Below are 19,610 nucleotides of genomic sequence, written 5' to 3'. Positions count from 1 at the left end.
AGACACTCTTCAAGGACTTCACAATCATACTAACAATATGCATGCCCAAAAATACAAGATTTATTTCGTTCGCCATTTTCAGGAGAATCAGTCTTCTTCTTCATTTTCTGAATAACTATACAAGCATTATTTTCTTATAAAGATTCAATCATCATCTCATTATCATTTCTACTCAACTTAAGCTTCTTAGAATAGACTTTACATGGGATTGAATAGTCAATTGTACCTTTTTTGATGAATTTTCCAAATGGTAGCATTGAATCTTTGATTATAGCAATGACAATCAAGTTAAGGACATGCCTTCATTCTCATCCCAAATAATGAAAACAAAGAATAAATTAAACTAAGAAAACTGGGAACCAGTGAAAGTTTGGCCAAAGGACCAGCCAGTAGGAACCACATTGGTAGAGATCACAGATTGACTATCAGAAGTAGTGACCTTGAAGGACAGTGACTGACCATCAAGCAAATCACTAATTTGCCAGTTTTGGCCCCAATTCCTCAACATTGATTTCCACTCAGTCTTAGACCCTTTAATGGACACTATCTGAACATCTCCAGCTCCTGCAACATTAGTGATCAGAACCAGTATGAAGTACGAGTGTCCATTCATTGTGAACCTTATTCCGCCTTCCTTTTTGCATGCAACCCTGCACATCGTAAGACACGACACGGATGATAATCTTCATCTTGATACAAATCTCTCTTGCTATGACCGATATGATTAGTTTGTTTGTATGTAATTAAGGAATAATTTCATGTTGGTAAACAAGAACAAAATATCTACCTTCTATAGGAGACGGGGACAATCCCAGCCTTATACTGAGCGATTTTGAGGAAGGAGGGTTCGGAGAGGTCGAAATGCTGCAGGGGAGGGTTGCACCAACCACCATTATCATTAGGGAGTGCATAATTTGGAGGACAAAAGTTAGTGGCAGTGATCACAATGGAGCCTGGCAAACACCACTTAGTATCCACACACACTATTATCAAAACAAGCTCCACATGTAGATCCACTGTTGAACAATGCTGTGCTTAGTGCTGCAGTGCTAGTTCCATACCCCTGGCTATATAAATTTCCATACCCACAAGCACCACCTGCAAACAAATTAATCCTTGAGACTTCTTTTAATACTAAAACTCAATGCATGCATGGGTTGTATACCCATTGTTCCTGAAGCGTCAGCCTCTCCATAGAAGGTGGCATGAGCACTGAGCCAATTACTTGTTAGCCCATTGACTGGTGAAAATAATGGCAGCAGTGAGACAAAGAGAAGTTTAAAGAGGCACCATTTCCTTCTGAAATGGAGCTATGTGAATGATGAATTTTAAGTGGAAGTGTGCTACATATATATACTTCATTTGAGGAATGTCAAGATCTAACAGCATTTCTTTCATGCATTTTCGTCTTTTCTTGTCTTTTACTAGTTCTAATTATAGAGCAGCCTCAAAGGTGACAAATATGGGTAGCTAATTCTTTCAGATAGGATATTTTTCTGCCTTTGTCTTATGAACTGTTTCATTTTATCGTAATGTGATTGTCACTTTGCTTCCTTTTGAACATAATCAAGCCAATTGGCATCTTCTTGTAACATAGAGAGACGTGTTCTTTATCGATTCCTTTGAGAGAACTCAAAAGCAGAAAAACTTGTAGAGAGAGTATCAATAAGCCACTAGAGAAATGTAGTTAGCGATCTAAATTTTATCTGAGTGATTGAGATGCACGAGAAACAAGTATTTAAGAAAATTATGAAGCCATGCTTTGGACTTTGGTGGTATAGGGCTTGTCATGGAGGAGGTTAGCTACACTGAGAAACAAATGCTGAAGAGTTGTAAGCATTTGTCAGGACTTGTAGATGTAGCCTAAGTTATGACAAAAATCAGCCATAAGATATGAATTTGTTATGATGCTTTTTTTTTAAAAAAAAAAATTACTTTAATGAAAATACTGGTTTCTTGATTTTCCTTTTGTTTTCTAGCATGATTCACATTCAGTATTGTCCATGGGTCTATTCGGCTGAGGGTCAATCATTCTCAATGAGATTTTCTTATTTATTACATGATATGGTACATTTTCTCACTTGAGAGTTGGGATAAAGGGGGACTCATGTGCACAATAAAAACAAAGACAACAATCTAAAATTAGGAACAAAGAAATATAGCTTGTTTATCTCATCAGCCTATAGGCTAAATTTACTGTGAAAATTACATAAAAAAAGTTATGACTTATGATAATTGTGCAATTATAATTAAAATAGGAATGAGAAATACCTTACAAAAAGGAGAGCATCTTGTTCCATCGGTCAGGACATGGCAGTACTGCTTAATATTCACTGAAGAATGCTTAATATTCACTGAAGAAAACTGACAAAGAGTTGAGGACAACCAGAAAAAAAAAAATCTTTGGAAAAAAGCACACTTGATGCACCTTATATTTGTGAGATCCATAAAACCTGCAGCGTCCATGGAAAGGTGTTAAGGTTAGTTTTTTTCTTCTTTACCCCATCAATGAATTCACAATGTACCGAAAAACAAAAGAAAGTAAAGCTACTAATAAAGTACACACTTCTGATTATAAAATTAGAAGATTCAAACGCAAAACTGATTTTTGACAGAGAAAACTAACAAAATAGCAGCCTCCATGTAAGAAGGTATCAAGGGGCTTGTAAACAACAAGAAAAATAAAAATAAAAATACAACACCCTGAAAGAGAAGATCAAACAAGTTTAAAGATCATATGAGGTGATCGCACAAGATTCATTAGTCCCAAAAAAACAAAAAAAAAGTATGCACAACACACTGAAGAAAACCCCCATGATTTGCAACATCATTGAAAAAGGATGGCCACAAACATGGTAACTATTGTCGAAGATATATACATATGACTAACAGCAGTGCAAAAGCTGACCAACTGATGCAGCACCACCGGGCAGGCAGACTGCTTCTGGCTGACTACCATATTGAGGCATATGCAGGGTGGCATGGGTTACATGCTGACAAATTAGGACAAGGGCAAGGTGTGCATGCTTGCCTGAATGCTTAAGGCCCAAGCCGGCTGTTGGCCATTAGGCATTGTTGCATTGATGAGGAGCGCCCTGCCAACCAGGTGCAGAAGAGGGTACTCCAGGAGGTTGTGGTCCAACAAGTAAACTAGTATCAGGAATAGTATAGTCTCGGCTTCTATCAGAGTATGCCTGAAAACATTAACAGCAGATTTACCACAAAAACATACCCCGGAGATGTCAAAAATGTGCAATGAAACATACATTCTCATTCATTTCACAAAATTATGGCATCCTATGTCCAGCTACAGTTTCATTATGATGAACAGTGAAAAGTAGTTTTGAAGCAAATTTGGTACCATTGTAAGTTAAAATTACTATTACCATGTGTAATCCAAAATTAATAACTATATATACCTTCACATTGAGATCAGTATGACGAGAGTATGTCAGATGAAGCTTACAAAAACCACCATCATAGATGCAGTGTCCTTCTAGAGATTCTTTAGCGGCTGCAGCAGTTGTGGCATCTGCAATGAGAGCACATAGCAAAACTATATAAGTTATTCTGAGAAAAATAAATAAATAACAATATTCATTGTATACAATAAAAAATGAAGTTATTTGCCACAAATATGGTTATGCGCAAACTAGAAACTATTATGTGCACCAATATTAACTAGAATTGCATGCATATGGCATTACGCCAAAAATGAGAATGAAACAAAGCTGGAATGGAACATTACCATAGAACTTCGACAGTAAGAAGCGAACATTATGTTAAAAAAAGGACAACAAGAAAGACAAAAGGACACGGTGTTTCATGTTACAACGTCTTCCAACCAGCCAAGACACAATGGAGCGATAAACAATAAAATAATTAAGAGCAAAATGTACCAGGATACTGAATTAGGGCCTGTGTTCCTCCATTCTTCTCAAATATTGCAATTTTCTGGACACTACCAAATGCCGAAAAGACCTGATATAGATGTTGAAAGTCAATTATAATTATTACTTCAAACATCCAACAAAAGGTCAGATGAGGAAAAATATCTCACTGTATGAAGAACTTCGATAGTTACAGCATATTGCATATTCTCAATGGAAGCAAGAAGCACATTACTTTCAAGTTCCTTTTTCTTTCCATCAGACCCTACAGTATGCTGAAGAGCAACACCAATCAGGAAACCAACAAATAATTTTTTAAGAAAAATAGGCAACAATCATGGACAGTTCTGTAAAGGAAATTTTAGATCTGTGGAATTCCAACCTGCAAAGTTCCTTCAATCGCGGAAGGATTGACAGGAAGATAAGGATTTGTATAGTCCCTGCAAACTCAAAAATAAATAAATAAATAAATAACAAAGAAAAAGTGTCATAAAGGCATCAAATTCAAAATCAACATTAACACAGGGGAGTCCTAATAAATGCTGTGCAGACGCCCTAGCGATTTATGTTGCATATTTTAAAGCCCTTAGAAACTAACATCAAGATGGATGACAAGCCATTTTACCCCATAAAGAGAGAGGACAAAAGATTTACAAAGTGCAACAACAAATTATCACATGATTCTGGCATAAAGCTTGACAAAAATTAAAACATTTGTAACACAAAAAAGCTATACTTCAAAATATGCAATGAAAGTATTAAAATACCATCTGTATCGATGACATTTTTATCACTTCTTTGGTCTGAAAAAAAGGAAAAAAAAAAAAAAAGCTGCAAAGTTTTAGATAGTTGACAGATCTTTTGCTTGTATAATAGAGAGACAAAGCTCGGAGAAGCAACATATTGTGAAAGCAGAAGAGATCCTTTATCTAGATGTTCCTGTGTTAAAGAGACTTATAATGATGCCTAAAGAATTCTGTTAAATTAAACTACAGGGACATATCAAGCACACAAAGACATCTGTAATCCTGGCAACTGGCCTTATCTAATCCCTATATAATAAGTATGAAATTAATTAGCTTATTACATGATTATTTACAAACAATTTCAGTTTACACTCATCCAAAAGCAAACTGCCATCATTTAAGCCTTACAACAACTTCACAACCACCAAAGTTTCACATTACCTGCTACGATATGACTGGAACTTGATATTGAGATCTGTATGAGCAGAAAAAGAGATGCGCAGGATGCATGAACTGACATGTGCCGGAAGCAAGTACCTGGATCCATGGTCTCATTAGCGCCTATATTAAAGAAATAAAAATAGGATAAACACTACCACCAATACATTCAACAACAATAACGAAACCTGGGAATGCTTCTTCCATCCAATGCAATTCTCGCATTTGAAGCATACTCAGCACTAGAGTACTGAATGAGTGCCTGTCCAAGAGTCATGTTTTTCCAACATAAATAGCAATTAGTTAAAAAAACACTTTTCGATGATAAACAAACAAACTTTCCAGAGCAGAGCTATCATTTACCTGGAAACCAGCAGCCTTTTCAAAGGTTGCAATTTTGTGCACAATACCAAAAGCAGAGAACACCTACATGCATTTGACAAATAGGAAATAAACATTGCAACATCCAAATACCAAGCATAGAATTTAGCCAGATTAGAACCACATTTCAATAACTACAACTACATGCAGATAGTATTTTTGCAAGTATACATATATATATATATATATATATATATATATATATATATATATATATAGATATATGTTAGATTTTATATTAAGACTGTATAGAAAGTGACAAATTACTTCTCATAACTATTAGTTTGAAATTACATTCCTAGAAGCTTAAAATTTTGCACTGTAGTCTTGGCATCAGGCAAACAAACCTAAAATAGCATACGCTGATGAAAGAGGTGGCAAGCATACATGACATCTCTTCCAATGAAGCTGGTTGATATTATTGTTCCTTTAATGGCATGTCCTGCCTAGTCATGTACAATTTGTCGGTAGCCAAAATAAACAAGCAACATCAGGTGTACTTGGGAAAGTGCAATGTCATACAGCTTCTCCTCATCCCATGGACCCATACTAATTGCGCTCCAATTAATAAAAACGTTAAAACAGGTAAAACAAAAGTTCACCAGCAGTTTAGAAAGCTTGTGCAACCAATAAAATGGAGAAATAAAAATAAGGCTCACCAAATAGATAACATCTATGCTGACATCACTGGGTTCAACCCCCTCAATTGTCACAAGCAATACATTTCCAGTAATATCTCCAGGACTCTTATTGTTAACAATTTCTTGTCTGTTCGAGTATTGGATATAAACTGTCTTCCCACGAACTTGGGCAGGCTCAGATGAAGAGGCATAATATGATACCATGGAAATTGCCTGATTTAGGTCCCCCTTCAAGAAAAATATCAACTTTTAGACTTTGCGCTATCAATCAAAAAATAAATAACAAATGCTCAGACTTTGCATGTATATACTCAACATAAATGCAGCTTAAATCAAATTGAAAATAGAAAATTCAAGTAAAGATAAGAAATGGACATGCAGATAAATTTTACTTGCAAACTTGGGATGAAGCCCGCACAGCCAAGAAAATATTTACACAAAAAGAAAATCCATTTCTTGAGCTTGACCAAATTCTAGATATTTCAATTGTTTATTCCAAACACCAAACGAGGAACAGCTCTCCAACATGAGGGTTTAAAAACAACATACAAGATAATTATACAGCAAAATAGGCCAACAATATCCACACATAAAGACGAAAACCAAGAAAACGAAATCTTATCAGCTCTCCACTTTTTGACAATCAATGAAACTTACGAACTCCACGAAGGCCTGGTTGTGGTTGGCGCCGACGTTGCACTTAGTGTTGACGACCTTCCCGAAGGGTTTGCAGAGCTCGACGAGCTCCTCCTCCGTGCACTCCCATGGCAGGTTCCGCAGGTGCAGCACCTTCGACGGCATCTGCGTGTACCTGAACTGGGGCTGGCTCGCCGTCGACATCAACGATTCCGATGAAGAATCTAGGGTTTCTTCTTCGAATTCTTGAGGAGAAGATGGATGGATTCGAACTCCCTCTCTAGGGTTTCAAAGAATCGGGATTTTATTCTCTCACTTTTGAGGGATTGCATTCGGAGGTACACGTGGCTTTGGGTTTTCTATATAGGCAAGTTAAGACTCATCCCAGCCGTTCATCTCTAACATGACACTTGTCACGCTCTAAATAAACAACTTTATTTTTATTTTTTGGCGAAATTTGGAAAGGTTCAAACTCGTCCTCTAGAATAAATAAAGTAAACAACCATGTTAGTATATACTTAACCCTCATATTAACCAGACCAAAAAGATTTATTTAACTGTTTCTGGTGAAAAGATGATAAACCACTTCACTTACTAAAAAGAAAGAAGTACAGTCAATCACTAAATATGGTACATGCTAAAAGACAGAACATAAAACAAAACACAAACCAACTACATGAACAATAACATAAGGCAAAGACACATCGGGTTGAGACTCAGCCCAAACAAACTCAAGATGACCTAGCCAATGAATCTGGTCTCTCGCCTCCTCGACCAATAAGTTGCCGCTAGTTTGCACCAAACGTTGATCCAATAACTCAAAACTGAGTCGAATAGTGGAAACAAGGTCTTCAAGCTTCTTTTTTGGCCTCCCTCTGACTCTGTTGAATACCATGAAACAATGAGGCGATCACATTTTAAAGTAATGGTAATAGCATGCACAATTTTATCATTGAAAATTCAATCATTTCTGGTAAGCCAAATATTTCACATAATAATTTTCACCACCCAATCCCCCATTGTCTAAAACAATGGCCTTATATTTTTTCGCCAAGTCCCCAGATTTGACTCATGGACGGCGGAGGATCATGTAGATGAAGCAAACGAATATGATACTCCTACACATTTTTGGCGAATGGGCAATGGAGGAAGAGATGATCAACAGATTCAACTCCTCCATGACACATGACACATGACACAAGTTGTAGTTAGCGTCTTATTGCATCTTCATTTTTCCAAGATTTTCAAACGTGAGAATCTTGTTTTTCCATACCAACCAATTGAAGAGGTTGACTTTCCTTGAACACCTACCACGGCAGAACCATCTTGCAATCGGGCAACGCAATCCCCCATTATTAAGAAAGTTATAGAAAGATTTCACAAAGAATGCCCCATTTCGTATAAAGTGTCCACCACTCCTCACCCGAGAATGTCCCCATTCATAGAATGTTATAGAAGAGATGATCATTAACTTTTTTTTAATTTATTAATATTAAAAATAAATAAATTTTATTCTACTCTTATGTATATATTATTTTTAAATATTATTTTTTTCATTAGTTTTATATTAGAATGATACTATTTTAATTTTTTTTTATCAAATAAAAGGTTAAAGGGCAACTCCTTCTCGCGATATTGATCGGAGCAAGTGAATTATCCACTTTTATAAAAAAATATATGTATACTAAAATTATTTAATTTATATATATAGAAAAATAAATTTCAAAAAATACATGTATCATTTTAATGAAATAAATATTTTAAGACGGCTAATAATTTTATCCGGTTTAATAAATGTGATTTAATGATTTTTTGTCTAATTTAAATACAATTAGAAATATACATATTTTAAAGATTATTTTAAACAAATATAATTTGATGGTTTTCAAAAATTAAATAAACTACAAGAAATTTTTTAAAAAAAACTCTCATTCCACCTATTAGATCACGTGACTCGCACGTGGAAATCGTCAAAGCAGCCCAAAATTCAAGCGCGGCCCCTTTTTCTCTCGCGAAACCCTAAAAATTTCTTCTTATCGATCTCCTCCTTCCCCTCGAAAGTGAAGGTGAGATCTCGGATTTCCCATCTCTCTCTGAATTGCTTGCTTTCTCTGGGATTGTTGTTTCAGGGATCTTGCTTGTGTGTGTACTTTAGATTTATAAATCTATGTTGCTGTTGAATCCTTGAACTCTGTAGAGATTTCTCCTGTTAAGTTTTATGTTGTTGATCTTTGCTTGGATCGATTGTTTTGAATGCTTATGGCTCTCTGTTCATGGTTCATTCTAGCAAATTATATTTCTTGGACTAAATTAAATCATAGGAAAGGTCCGTTTTTGAATGGTGTCCAATATTCGAGAGTTTATTGATTTAACTTGCTTCTATGATTGGATGATCCGGGTTTGCAGCGATTATGTTCTTTAGTCTATTCATGATATCAACTTGCTGTGGTATCTGATGGTTATACTTGCCTTGCATCTGATCTTGGTTAAAGTTGTCATCTTTGGCCATATTTTCATAATTCATTTGATGCTTAGGAAAAGTGGAAAATTTATGGTTGATTGTTGTACTGTGTGAGTAGCTTGCTGCTGTTGTCATGGCGAATTACTTGGGGAGAGGGGGGCATTTGAATGGCTCAGTGTATGTTTGCAAATTACCTCCTGGAACAGATGAGAATATGCTGGCTGAGTATTTTGGCACCATAGGGTTGCTAAAGGTACGGGGTTCAATCAGGTATTATTTTGAATTCAATACTATTAGTTCTTCTAGTTATTAATATGCTTAGTTCTGGTGTATGAGGATTACATAATCTATGTTTGCTGTTTATATAATTTTACAGAAGGATAAGAGGACTGGTCGGCCAAAGATTTGGTTGTACAGGGATAAAGCTACTAATGAGCCAAAGGGTGATGCCACAATTACGTATGAGGATCCACATGCAGCTTCGGCTGCTGTGGAGTGGTTTCACCAGAAGGATTTTCATGGAAGCATCATTGAAGTGTACATAGCAGAGCAGAAGACTAAGGATCCAGTTGATCAGTCATATGGTTATGTGGCAGATGCAGGTTTGGGAGCTGATGTGGGAGGTGATGATGAAAATGGTGTTGATTTGAATGATGGCGCAGGGAGAGGTAGAGGACGGGGTGATTCTTCGGGTAAAGCTTGGCAGCAGGATGGAGACTGGTTGTGTCCAAATACAAGGTCTGTGCTGTGATATTGGTGAGCAGCTCTTTCTTTCACTTTTAGGTCCTTAGTTTCAATTGCTGCTTGTTTGGTGAAGAATACTGCTCTGAGGGTACCAATTTTCCTTGTGCCTTGTTTTTCTCATAAGCAGTTGCTCCAACGTGAATTTTGCATTTCGGGGAGTATGTAACCGCTGTGGGACAGCTCGCCCTGCTGGTGCTGGTGGAATGGGTGCCAGTGGCGGTGGTCGAGGGAGGGGTCGTGGTGGGGGTGATACTGGGGGACGTGGACGTCCTCCTGTTGGTGGACCTACAGGGCTTTTTGGTCCAAATGATTGGTCTTGTCCAATGTAAGTCAAATTCAAATGTTACATGCTTTTGTGAGTGCTGATTTACTATTTTTTAAACTGATTCTTGCACAGAATGATGAAATATATTATAAAGCAACCCACAGCCTTCCCGGGTTTCACTTATCTCGTTAAGGAAAGAAAACCAAGAGTGCTCCTTGTCCTTGTAAATTATTTTTTTGGTTTGATTATCTGGAAGAATGGGTTTAAACAAGTATTCAAAAATGCATCCTACTTCTCTGTAATGGTTAAGCTGAGCTGTATTATTGTTCATTTATTTGTGCTCTAAAGGAGGGAGGAACTTAACAAAGTAGATGTTAGTATTAAGTTATTGTTTCACTTTTTTTTATGTTTAATTGTTTATGCTTGTTTGTGTTCTAAATTTATTCCTTTTGCAGGTGTGGCAATATCAACTGGGCAAAGCGCACAAAGTGCAATATTTGTAACACCAATAAGCCAGGCCACAATGAGGGTGGCGTGAGGTAATTTATGAAGTTATAAAATGGCTGCGAAGTACTTAGTCTTTCCAGTTTGTCATTTGCAATATGGTTGGACATTTCATGATTGCCTTTTTTTTTTATATTTTTGTCCCTGCTTGCAATTGGCTTGATGCTAAATAAAATTTATCATCAATATATTGAAGACATGACCTGCCATGGTCATCAATTTTTTTCTTAACATGGCTCATAATTATTACATTTATATCCATATTATGCTTTAGTAGGAGAATCCAGAAATTATTACTTCAGCTGATTGACTGTGCATAACTCTTTAATTAGTTATATATTTTGATTTGTCTTTTTAGCAGTATTAACAATTGATTGGTTTCTCCAACTTTTCATGTTTGATATTTTCAGTTTGTCACTCTTCTTGGGCAATGCTGCGTGTTGCATTGCTGTCATCAAATTTTGTTGCGTTCTTGACTAATATTGTCTAGACAAATTTATGTTTTGCATATTATTACTTAGGTCATAATACAGATAACTTACCTATGAGTTGTATCTTCTATTTTTTAGAGGAGGTCGTGCTGGAGGCTATAAAGAACTTGATGAGGAAGAAATTGAAGAAACAAAAAGGCGAAGAAAGGAGGCTGAAGAGGTTGGTTGCACAATGAACTTTCTATGAACTGTTTGGCAGTTCATTCGTGTCTGATTTTTCTTTGTCCAATGTCAGGATGATGGGGAGATGTATGATGAATTTGGCAACCTAAAAAAGAAATTCCGTGCAAAAGCACAACAAACTGAAACTGGACAATCCCTTCCTGGTTCAGGGCGTGCTGGATGGGAAGTTGAAGACTTAGGTACTATTCCTACTTAAATGTTTCTGCTCTCAATTGTTCTAACTCTCAAGAAGGAAACTGTTAAAAGGGAAAGATTGATGCAAGCTCATGGTATTGTTGTGTTGTTCACAGAAAGACGAGGTAGAGAGCGAAGCAATGACCAAGGAAGAAATCACAGGGAGGGCAGCAAGAACCGAGATAGAGATGGGCATGCTTATGATAGGGAGAGGCGCCCGTGAGCCGGAGCAGAGAACGGGAGAGGGGGAGAGACAGAGATCGAGATCGAGTTCATGATTATGACGGAGGCCGGGAATATGGTAGGGATAGGGATCGTCATCGAGACTGGTAGATTTTGTGAGGACATGGGTGCAATATACCATGTAATTGTTTTTTTGTGTTCAGACTTCTTTCATCTTATATTGTCATGCTCAAGATTTCTGTGCATACTCGGAGCTAAACTTCTGCTTTGTGGAAATTCCTATCTATGTGTTTTTAACTTTTTTTGCCTTTCTCTTACCTGAAGTTAATCCCTGTTTGTGTGTGCCAAGTATTTTGGATTTCAGAGTCTCTGTTTTTTTCGTTTCAATTTTTTTAAATGAAGGGTTTTATTCTCAACCTTGGAGAAACATGGATGAAAGTTATCTCGTGCGTTGATATGTATAAAAGCGGGTAAATTTTTTTTAGGGTATTAAATCTGTGAGCATTTTTAATTTTGAGGTTCAAACTTCACTTGAGAACATGCGGTTTATTTTTTATTATTTGATTTTGAAAAATTTTTACAACAAATGAGATGGAATTGATAGTTGGGTAGATAGTGTCATATAGAATTTTTGGTATCTATAATAAAACAAAATTAAAATTAAGTAATAGTTTTAAATAGAAGTTTAAACTTTAAAATAAGAAAAGTTTATAGTTTGATAAACTGAAAAAAAAAAAATAAGATATAAATATAAAAAAATCCCTAGTTTAAGCAACAAAATTTACCAGAGTTAAACCCACTCCCACTTATAAGAAAGAAAAAAATTGGGTTTGGGACTAATTATCTAAATACTTTATTTTTCTTAAAAATTACGTGGTTGTGTTAATATCTTATAATTTATTATTTTTACCAACATATATGACAAAAAAAATAATAATAATAATAATTAAAAAACCACAGAGTAATATTAATCAAAAAAATAGGAAAATAAACACAATTTCTTCAAGTCTTGAATCCTTACCATCCTCTCTCTCTCTCTCTCTCACATCATCCATTTATACAACCATCGCCTCCACACCACACTCTGTAAAAGATAAGGATATATATATATATATATATATATATAAACAAGAGATAAACTACTCTCCCGGCTCTCCTTCTCCGGCTCACCGCGCACTCTCGCTCTCTCTCGGTGTCTCTCAAGGAGTGCTCGCTCTTCTCCTTCTCTGGCCCCTAAAGGTGCTTTTTTTTTGTTCCTTGTCTCGCTTTCTGCTTGATTCCAACCAAATCTTGTCATTCATGTGGATTTATTTTGATCTTTTTGTTAGAAATTAAGGGGAGAAGTGTTTTGGTATGGAACTGTTTATTATGTGAAGACTAGTGAATGTGGAGTTTTTCCTTTTTTTTATTTTTATTAAAAATTTATGATTTTTGCTCGATGTTTGCTTGCTGAAGTAGTTTGTCTTGATTTGATTGTTTTCTTGAGTTTGTGTGTGCTCTTTTATTGAATGTGGAGGAAATTTAGGAGATAACTTGAAGTTTGAATTTTGTGTATGTGTATTCTCAGGTAGTAGTTTCTCTGTTTTATGTTGTATATTATAATCAAGTCTCAGTGTCTTCTTCGTTTTGTGTAAGTTTCTTTTTGTGATTTGATGAAATTGCAGCTTTTTGTATGAGTGATGTCAAACTATGATAAAGAATTTGTCATCCTTATGCTTTATTTGGTACTGATATGTTATCAAATAATGGAGTGAAAAAACTTTTCTAAAGCCTTTGTTTTTGTGCACTTGTCTATAAAGAGATAAATTTCAATAGTAATCATCCCTCTCTCTAAGAGGGAATTTATTGATTTGTATAAAGCTTTGAATGTTTTGTACATGGTTAAGTGTTTGGATCATTTTGTTTCCTAGTGGTTGTTGTTGTACATTATCCAAGCCCATTATTTGTTATTGGTTGGAAGTTCACAAGGTTTCTGTGAGAATGTAACTTCTGCATTTTTTTTATGTGTGTGTTGATAGCAGCTGTAGATTCAAACTACGCAGAAAACCTGGCTTTCTTGCTGAGATTCATTACAGAAAGAGAGATTTTCTTGTGGAATATTTTTTTGCATATACTTCAAAATTAAAGGGGATTTTGTTTAAATTTTTACCACTTTTCTGTAAGTTTGACTTACAGCTGGTATGGCTCTCAATTTGCTTGCATTGAGATTTAATTATTCCAGAAGATGGCAGAATCTCTAACTTTCAATTGTGATTAATCTATATTATAGCTTATTCTGTCTCATAAACTTTGGCTAGTTGTTTATTTTCCAGGCAAGACATTATAGTGGTGTAAAGTCTGAGACAGTGTTTGTTGATGAGACAACAAGAAGAGTAATTGATTTGCTAACTGTTATATTATATGTATATATATATATATATATATATTAGCGCCCTTAGGGAATTATTTATGTCAATGAGATCGAAGCAAAATACAATAGTCATGAGTAAATGTAACATTTTCGCTAATAAAAGGTGTTCAATCTAAACAGCGTATAACAAGGTAAGATTAGGGGTGCCTTTAGATTGTACATGGTATAGTAGATTTGCATTTATATGTGGTAACTCCTTTCTATATGTTCTTACGTTGAATTCTCTATTGATGTGAATTTTTTAATTTCTTGGTTCATTTTATCATTTGTGATTATATTTCAGCTTTGTTTTAAGTAATGGATATCATTTCATTCATGGTATGAAATTTGATTGGATGATTTAGATATGTCTACCTTTTATCCATATGTTTTTCATGGCCAAATAGCAAAAGTCTATTCTTATAACTGGTCAAATTTTCTTTTCTGGACAGACGAGGGAAGGAGAATGTGGAGCTACTGATTGCAGATATACTTAGTGGTTCAGCAGACTACATCCATCATGACCCCTATAATACATTGTTCTGCAGGCAATATCAGTGTGCTTCCTAGGACCACGGTTGTTCCTTGGAAAGAGATTCAACTGTCAAGATGTTGTCTTACTGGAAAGCACACAAGGGTTGCATCCCTCTCTCGTAGGTGCCTCCTGCCCCAATCATCTTTACAGCTATTTCGGATTTATGGAAAAAGCTATCACTTGAAGCAAGGATCAAGAAACCATATTTTTGCGGCTGTTGGAACCAATGTAACTGTTGAGGACTCTAATTCCTCTGCACCAGAAGAGGCTGAGGAAGTCACAGAAACTCCTGCAGTCTCTGTTGGACCGAATGATCCTGCTCAAGGAAGTGCTGTTGCTACCTCTAAGGTGAGAGACAAGAGAACGAGACCTGCAAGAAAGAGTGAAATGCCACCTGTAAAGACTGAAGAGCTAGTTCCTGGTGCTTCTTTTGTGGGGAAAGTGAGGTCAATTCAGCCATTTGGTGCTTTTATTGACTTTGGCGCTTTTACGGATGGCCTTGTTCATGTTTCTAGGATGAGCGAAGGATATGTCAAGGATGTTGGGTCCATTGTTTCCGTTGGGCAAGAGGTAAAAGTTAGGATAGTGGAAGTAAACATGGAAAATGGACGGATAGCTCTCACCATGCGTGATGGCAGTGATACCAATAAATCACAGCAGAGAAAGGAGGCCTCTACTAGTGGAAGTGATGATAAACCAAAACCAAACAAGAGAAATGCTTCAAGGACTGATCAGAGGAGGGCTGACATCCAGAAGACCTCCAAGTTTGTCAAGGGACAGGTTCTAGATGGGACTGTGAAAAATCAAACAAGGTCAGGAGCATTTATATCACTGCCAGAGAGTGAGGAAGGTTTCCTTCCTATCTCTGAGGAATCTGAAGGATTTGACAGTATTTTGGGGAACACATCTCTGCAGGTTGGTCAAGAAGTCAGTGTACGGGTCTTACGCATTTCAAGAGGAAAGGTAACTTTAACAATGAAGAAAGAACAAGATGTGGAATTGTTGAATGAACAACTTAATCTGGGAGTGGAGGATGTTGTAGCAACCAATCCTTTTCAGGTGGCTTTCCGCAAGAACAAGGAGATTGCTGCATTTTTGGATGAGCGTGAGAAAACTCAAAAAGCTTCAGAGATCTCAAAACAGATAGGAGGGTCAATAGATGAAGTCAAGGGAAAAGCCTGACAAAGTCGAGGTGGAGAACTCTGTGAAGAAAAGTGATATTGATGAGCCTAATGTTCCCACTGGATCACACATTGGACTGGAGGCAGATGAAACTATTTCCAAAGAGCTACCTGGGGAAGCTTCTGTGGTGGATTCAGTTTCTACTGTGCAGGATGAGGAACCTGAAAGCATTGCACATGAGGAAGCTTCTGTGGTGGATTCAGTTTCTACTGTGCAGGATGAGGAACCTGAAAGCATTTCACATGAGGAAGATTCTGTGGTGGATTCAGTTCCTACTGTACTGGATGAGGAACCAGAAGGCATTTCGCCTGAGAGTGCTACTGCAGTCCTTGAAGCTTTGCCAGAAACCGAAAGCTCTGGAACCTCAATTGAACCCTCTGGAGGTCCACTTTTAGATGAGATTTCTATACCAGAAAATGAAGTGAAAATTGAGCTGGAGCCTGCAATTACTTCAGAGGCCACTGTAACAGATGGTGCAAACAATATTACTGCAGGTGAAACCATCAAGGCTCATACTGTTAGTTCAACAGACACAATTTCAAGGGAGAGTGAGTCTTCTGCAAATATAGTTCAAGGTGATAAAATTCCAAAGAGTGCTGAAGAAATTTTGACTTCAGAAAGTTCAGGGGTAGATGAAGTCCTGAAAGATGATGGAGCTGCTGAAGTTGACAACCAAGCTGTTGCTACTTCTCAGGATGAGACTGGCTCCTCTGCAGATACTACTGCAAGTGAGGTTCCTCTTGTAGGGGATGCCATTCCTGAGGAAGTAAATGGGAGTACAGTAAACGAGGGAGTGGACACTGAAGCACCGCCACTGGTTGAGAATGAAATTACCTCTTCAGACTCAACAGATGAAAAGGCTGAGTCTGCTAAAGCATCAAATGACCAAAGTGGCACTGCTGCTCAAGGAAGCATGAGGAATGGTGAGTACTAATATTCATATGCTTTTTTTGTAGCAATAAGCATTTTCTTAAGTAGTTCTTAGAGGATAACTGTCTATCTTTGAAGGAGGATTCGGGAAAAGAAAAACAAAAAAAAAAACGAAAAATTTGTACGCTAAAGAGAAAGACAAAATTTAATCATGAGCTATCCTTTGACACCATAATGCAAAGCAGAACCCAATTTACAATGGAAATAGAACGTTACAATTAGTTAACAAAGTCATTCTTTTGGAACCAATTATGATAAGTTTCAGAATTATAATATGGCTTTTACTCGATCACTTTTAGTTTCCTACAGCAAAGAGTTTAGAAGAAGCATGATAATGATGGCTGACCTGACAGGCTAGAATTTCTGGATTTTGTGCGTAACACTCTAACCTGAAGACAGCCTTGAGCTATTTTTGTGCGTCTTCATAGATATTGTCATCAGCCTTATATTTAAGATGCTGATTTTGCAGCAATGAATTTTTTACTGCAGAATATCTGGTGTTTGTTGATATAGGAATCCTTTATGAGACAAGAAAAACTTTAGTTTGGTTCTTTCGTTGCATGGCTTGGTTGTTATTCATTTCACCGCAGCTGATATGCGCTTTACTAGATAATTCATTTAAAAATCTCATATGCCAACTTTCAAATAATGTCCATCTGATCAGATTCTGCAATCTCTTCTTGCAATTTGATTCTTCTGTTTATGTTGCAATAGTTGCTAAATTAAAAGTATATATAGTGTGTATGTCTTCTTGTATTTGATTTTATGAAAATGCAGCGACTGTATCTCCTGCTCTTGTCAAGCAATTACGTGAAGAAACAGGAGCTGGCATGATGGACTGCAAGAAGGCTCTCGCAGAAAGTGGTGGGGACATCATTAAAGCCCAGGAGTTACTCAGGATGAAAGGGTTGGCAAGTGCTGATAAAAAGGCAAGTAGAGCAACTGCAGAAGGAAGGATAGGATCATACATCCACGACAACAGGATAGGAATCCTGATTGAGGTCAACTGTGAAACTGACTTTGTTTCTCGTGGTGAGATTTTTAGGCAGTTGGTTGATGACCTCGCCATGCAAGTTGCTGCTTGTCCTCAAGTACAGTACTTGGTCACTGAAGATGTCCCAGAGGAGATTGTGAACAAGGAAAGGGAAATAGAAATGCAAAAAGAAGATCTCTCGACAAAACCAGAACAGATCCGATCAAAAATTGTTGATGGGCGGATTAGAAAAAGGCTTGAAGAACTAGCACTGCTCGAGCAACCATACATTAAGGATGATAAGGTGGTGGTTAAGGATTGGGTGAAGCAGACAATTGCAACAATTGGAGAAAATATAAAAGTGAGGAGGTTTGTCCGGTACAACCTTGGCGAAGGCTTGGAAAAGAAAAGCCAGGACTTTGCTGCTGAGGTGGCTGCTCAAACTGCCGCAAGATCTTCTGCACCTGCAGTGCCAAAGGACCAGCCAGTCGAGAACCAGGAAACTGCTGCAAAGTATGTTGCTTTTTCTCTTTCATTGAGTTCAATTCATTTTCAGATATAACAGTTCACCTCCTTTCCTAGAGGGGTAACTTGAATCATATTTTTGAATCACAGATCCATGAATCATGTCTTGTCCTTAGAATGTTGTTCATGATAGTAGCCTTACAACCCAGCTGGTCCCTCTCTTTCCTTAATGTGCCCCCATGTCACCATGCTAGGGCCTGATTGGAAGTGAAGATCTAGAAAGGATAGTCTATCAATTTTTCCGACCTTGAGATGCATGGCATGATGAGAACATACATCAAATACTGAAAATCAAACTTATGTTTGAACTTTGCAGGCCACCGACAGTGGCAGTTTCAGCTGCCCTGGTCAAGCAACTAAGAGAGGAAACAGGTGCTGGCATGATGGACTGCAAGAAAGCTCTCACAGAAACAGGTGGAGACCTTGAGAAGGCCCAAGAGTACCTACGAAAGAAAGGCCTATCTTCTGCTGATAAAAAATCTTCCCGCTTGGCTGCAGAGGGCCGCATTGCTTCCTACATCCACGATTCCCGCATTGGCACTCTCATTGAGGTCAATTGTGAAACCGACTTTGTGGGTCGAAATGAGAAATTCAAGGAGCTAGTTGAGGACCTCGCCATGCAGGTTGTGGCATGCCCACAAGTGAATTTTGTTTCGATAGAGGAGATCCCCGATAGTATCGTGAACAAGGAAAAAGAGATTGAAATGCAGAGAGAGGACCTTCAGTCGAAGCCCGAGCACATAAGGGAGAAGATAGTTGAAGGGAGGATATCGAAGAGACTAGGAGAGCTCGCACTCTTAGAGCAGCCCTTCATCAAAGATGACAGTGTCTTGGTGAAGGATCTAGTGAAGCAGACTGTTGCTGCACTTGGAGAGAATATCAAAGTTCGGAGGTTTGTTCGGTTCACTCTCGGGGAGAATAAAGATTGAAAATTTTGGCAAAAATTATAATCTGACAGTTTTTGAAGGTCTTTCACCTGGAAGAGATCAGTGTTTGAAGTTTTTGAAGTTTTCTTTCTTTCTGCAGTTCATGAGGAGGTCCTATTGTTAATTTCTGTTGTATCTGAGTGTTGTTTGTTTCTTACCATTCAGATAAAATATAAAATAACTTCTCTCAAATTTGTGGTTTATGATGATTATATTGGAGGAAAACTTGGTCTTGTTTCGTTTCTTTGCGCAAAGGGATAAAGCAAGCAGAAAATTTGTTGTCTTGAGTCTGGCTTTAAATAATAAATGTAATTATTTAAATTATGTCTAAAGGAGATTCACTTTATAAAATTGTTTCTAATACCAAAGTTTCAGCAAACAACACCATTAATAATAATTAAAAAAAAAAAGTT

At 37.1% G+C, this 19,610-nt stretch overlaps 4 protein-coding genes and 1 pseudogene across 4 annotated transcripts; 3 read left to right on the top strand and 2 right to left on the bottom strand.

Annotated features, from left to right (window-relative positions):
* Positions 1-215: 215 nt before the first annotated feature.
* Positions 216-2,969, bottom strand: LOC120250638 (annotated as a pseudogene).
* LOC120249982 (polypyrimidine tract-binding protein homolog 1-like) lies at positions 2,543-7,049 on the bottom strand. The gene is made up of 10 exons (XM_039258703.1): positions 6,754-7,049; positions 6,115-6,324; positions 5,438-5,500; positions 5,263-5,336; positions 5,078-5,173; positions 4,273-4,330; positions 4,061-4,165; positions 3,900-3,981; positions 3,420-3,532; positions 2,543-3,194 (listed from the first exon to the last, which is right to left on the bottom strand). Exons 1-10 carry the CDS (start codon positions 6,934-6,936, stop codon positions 3,066-3,068), a joined length of 1,113 nt encoding a protein of 370 aa, XP_039114637.1. The 5' UTR covers positions 6,937-7,049; the 3' UTR covers positions 2,543-3,065.
* A 1,670-nt stretch (positions 7,050-8,719) lies between these two features.
* Positions 8,720-12,100, top strand: LOC120250594 (transcription initiation factor TFIID subunit 15). The gene is given in 9 exon segments (XM_039259418.1): positions 8,720-8,798; positions 9,312-9,446; positions 9,570-9,931; positions 10,065-10,262; positions 10,658-10,741; positions 11,276-11,357; positions 11,433-11,559; positions 11,671-11,774; positions 11,777-12,100. Coding segments are annotated over 8 exon segments (1,188 nt in total). The 5' UTR covers positions 8,720-8,798; positions 9,312-9,326; the 3' UTR covers positions 11,888-12,100.
* Positions 12,101-12,867: 767 nt separating this feature from the next.
* Positions 12,868-15,870, top strand: LOC120249876 (polyprotein of EF-Ts, chloroplastic-like). Its single transcript, XM_039258566.1, has 2 exons — positions 12,868-12,976; positions 14,579-15,870. Exon 2 carries the CDS (start codon positions 14,647-14,649, stop codon positions 15,841-15,843), a length of 1,197 nt encoding a protein of 398 aa, XP_039114500.1. The 5' UTR covers positions 12,868-12,976; positions 14,579-14,646; the 3' UTR covers positions 15,844-15,870.
* On the top strand, positions 15,798-19,441 carry LOC120249875 (polyprotein of EF-Ts, chloroplastic-like). The gene is made up of 3 exons (XM_039258565.1): positions 15,798-16,766; positions 17,551-18,259; positions 18,588-19,441. The coding sequence occupies exons 1-3, from the start codon at positions 15,821-15,823 to the stop codon at positions 19,198-19,200; spliced, it is 2,268 nt and encodes a 755-aa protein (XP_039114499.1). The 5' UTR covers positions 15,798-15,820; the 3' UTR covers positions 19,201-19,441.
* Positions 19,442-19,610: the final 169 nt, after the last annotated feature.

This window comes from Dioscorea cayenensis, chromosome 19 (assembly GCF_009730915.1).
Source record: "Dioscorea cayenensis subsp. rotundata cultivar TDr96_F1 chromosome 19, TDr96_F1_v2_PseudoChromosome.rev07_lg8_w22 25.fasta, whole genome shotgun sequence".
Classification (NCBI taxonomy): Eukaryota; Viridiplantae; Streptophyta; class Magnoliopsida; order Dioscoreales; family Dioscoreaceae; genus Dioscorea; species Dioscorea cayenensis.
The sequence above is the reverse complement of the archived record's forward strand: the minus strand, read 5'-3'. Positions and strand labels throughout refer to the sequence as shown.

Bases quoted from the DNA above. Each gene is read 5' to 3' on its own strand.
- LOC120249876 (XM_039258566.1), top strand. From the start codon at position 14,647: ATGACCCCTATAATACATTGTTCTGCAGGCAATATCAGTGTGCTTCCT.
- LOC120249875 (XM_039258565.1), top strand. From the start codon at position 15,821: ATGAAGTCAAGGGAAAAGCCTGACAAAGTCGAGGTGGAGAACTCTGTG. The intron at 16,767-17,550 runs GTGAGTACTAAT...ATGAAAATGCAG, and splicing joins TCAAGGAAGCATGAGGAATG to CGACTGTATCTCCTGCTCTT. The intron at 18,260-18,587 runs GTATGTTGCTTT...TGAACTTTGCAG, and splicing joins AACCAGGAAACTGCTGCAAA to GCCACCGACAGTGGCAGTTT.
- LOC120249982 (XM_039258703.1), bottom strand. From the start codon at position 6,936: ATGTCGACGGCGAGCCAGCCCCAGTTCAGGTACACGCAGATGCCGTCG. The intron at 4,331-5,077 runs GTAATGTGAAAC...TTGAGTTTGCAG, and splicing joins TTCCAGTCATATCGTAGCAG to GGACTATACAAATCCTTATC. The intron at 4,166-4,272 runs GTTGGAATTCCA...GTTGCTCTTCAG, and splicing joins CGATTGAAGGAACTTTGCAG to CATACTGTAGGGTCTGATGG.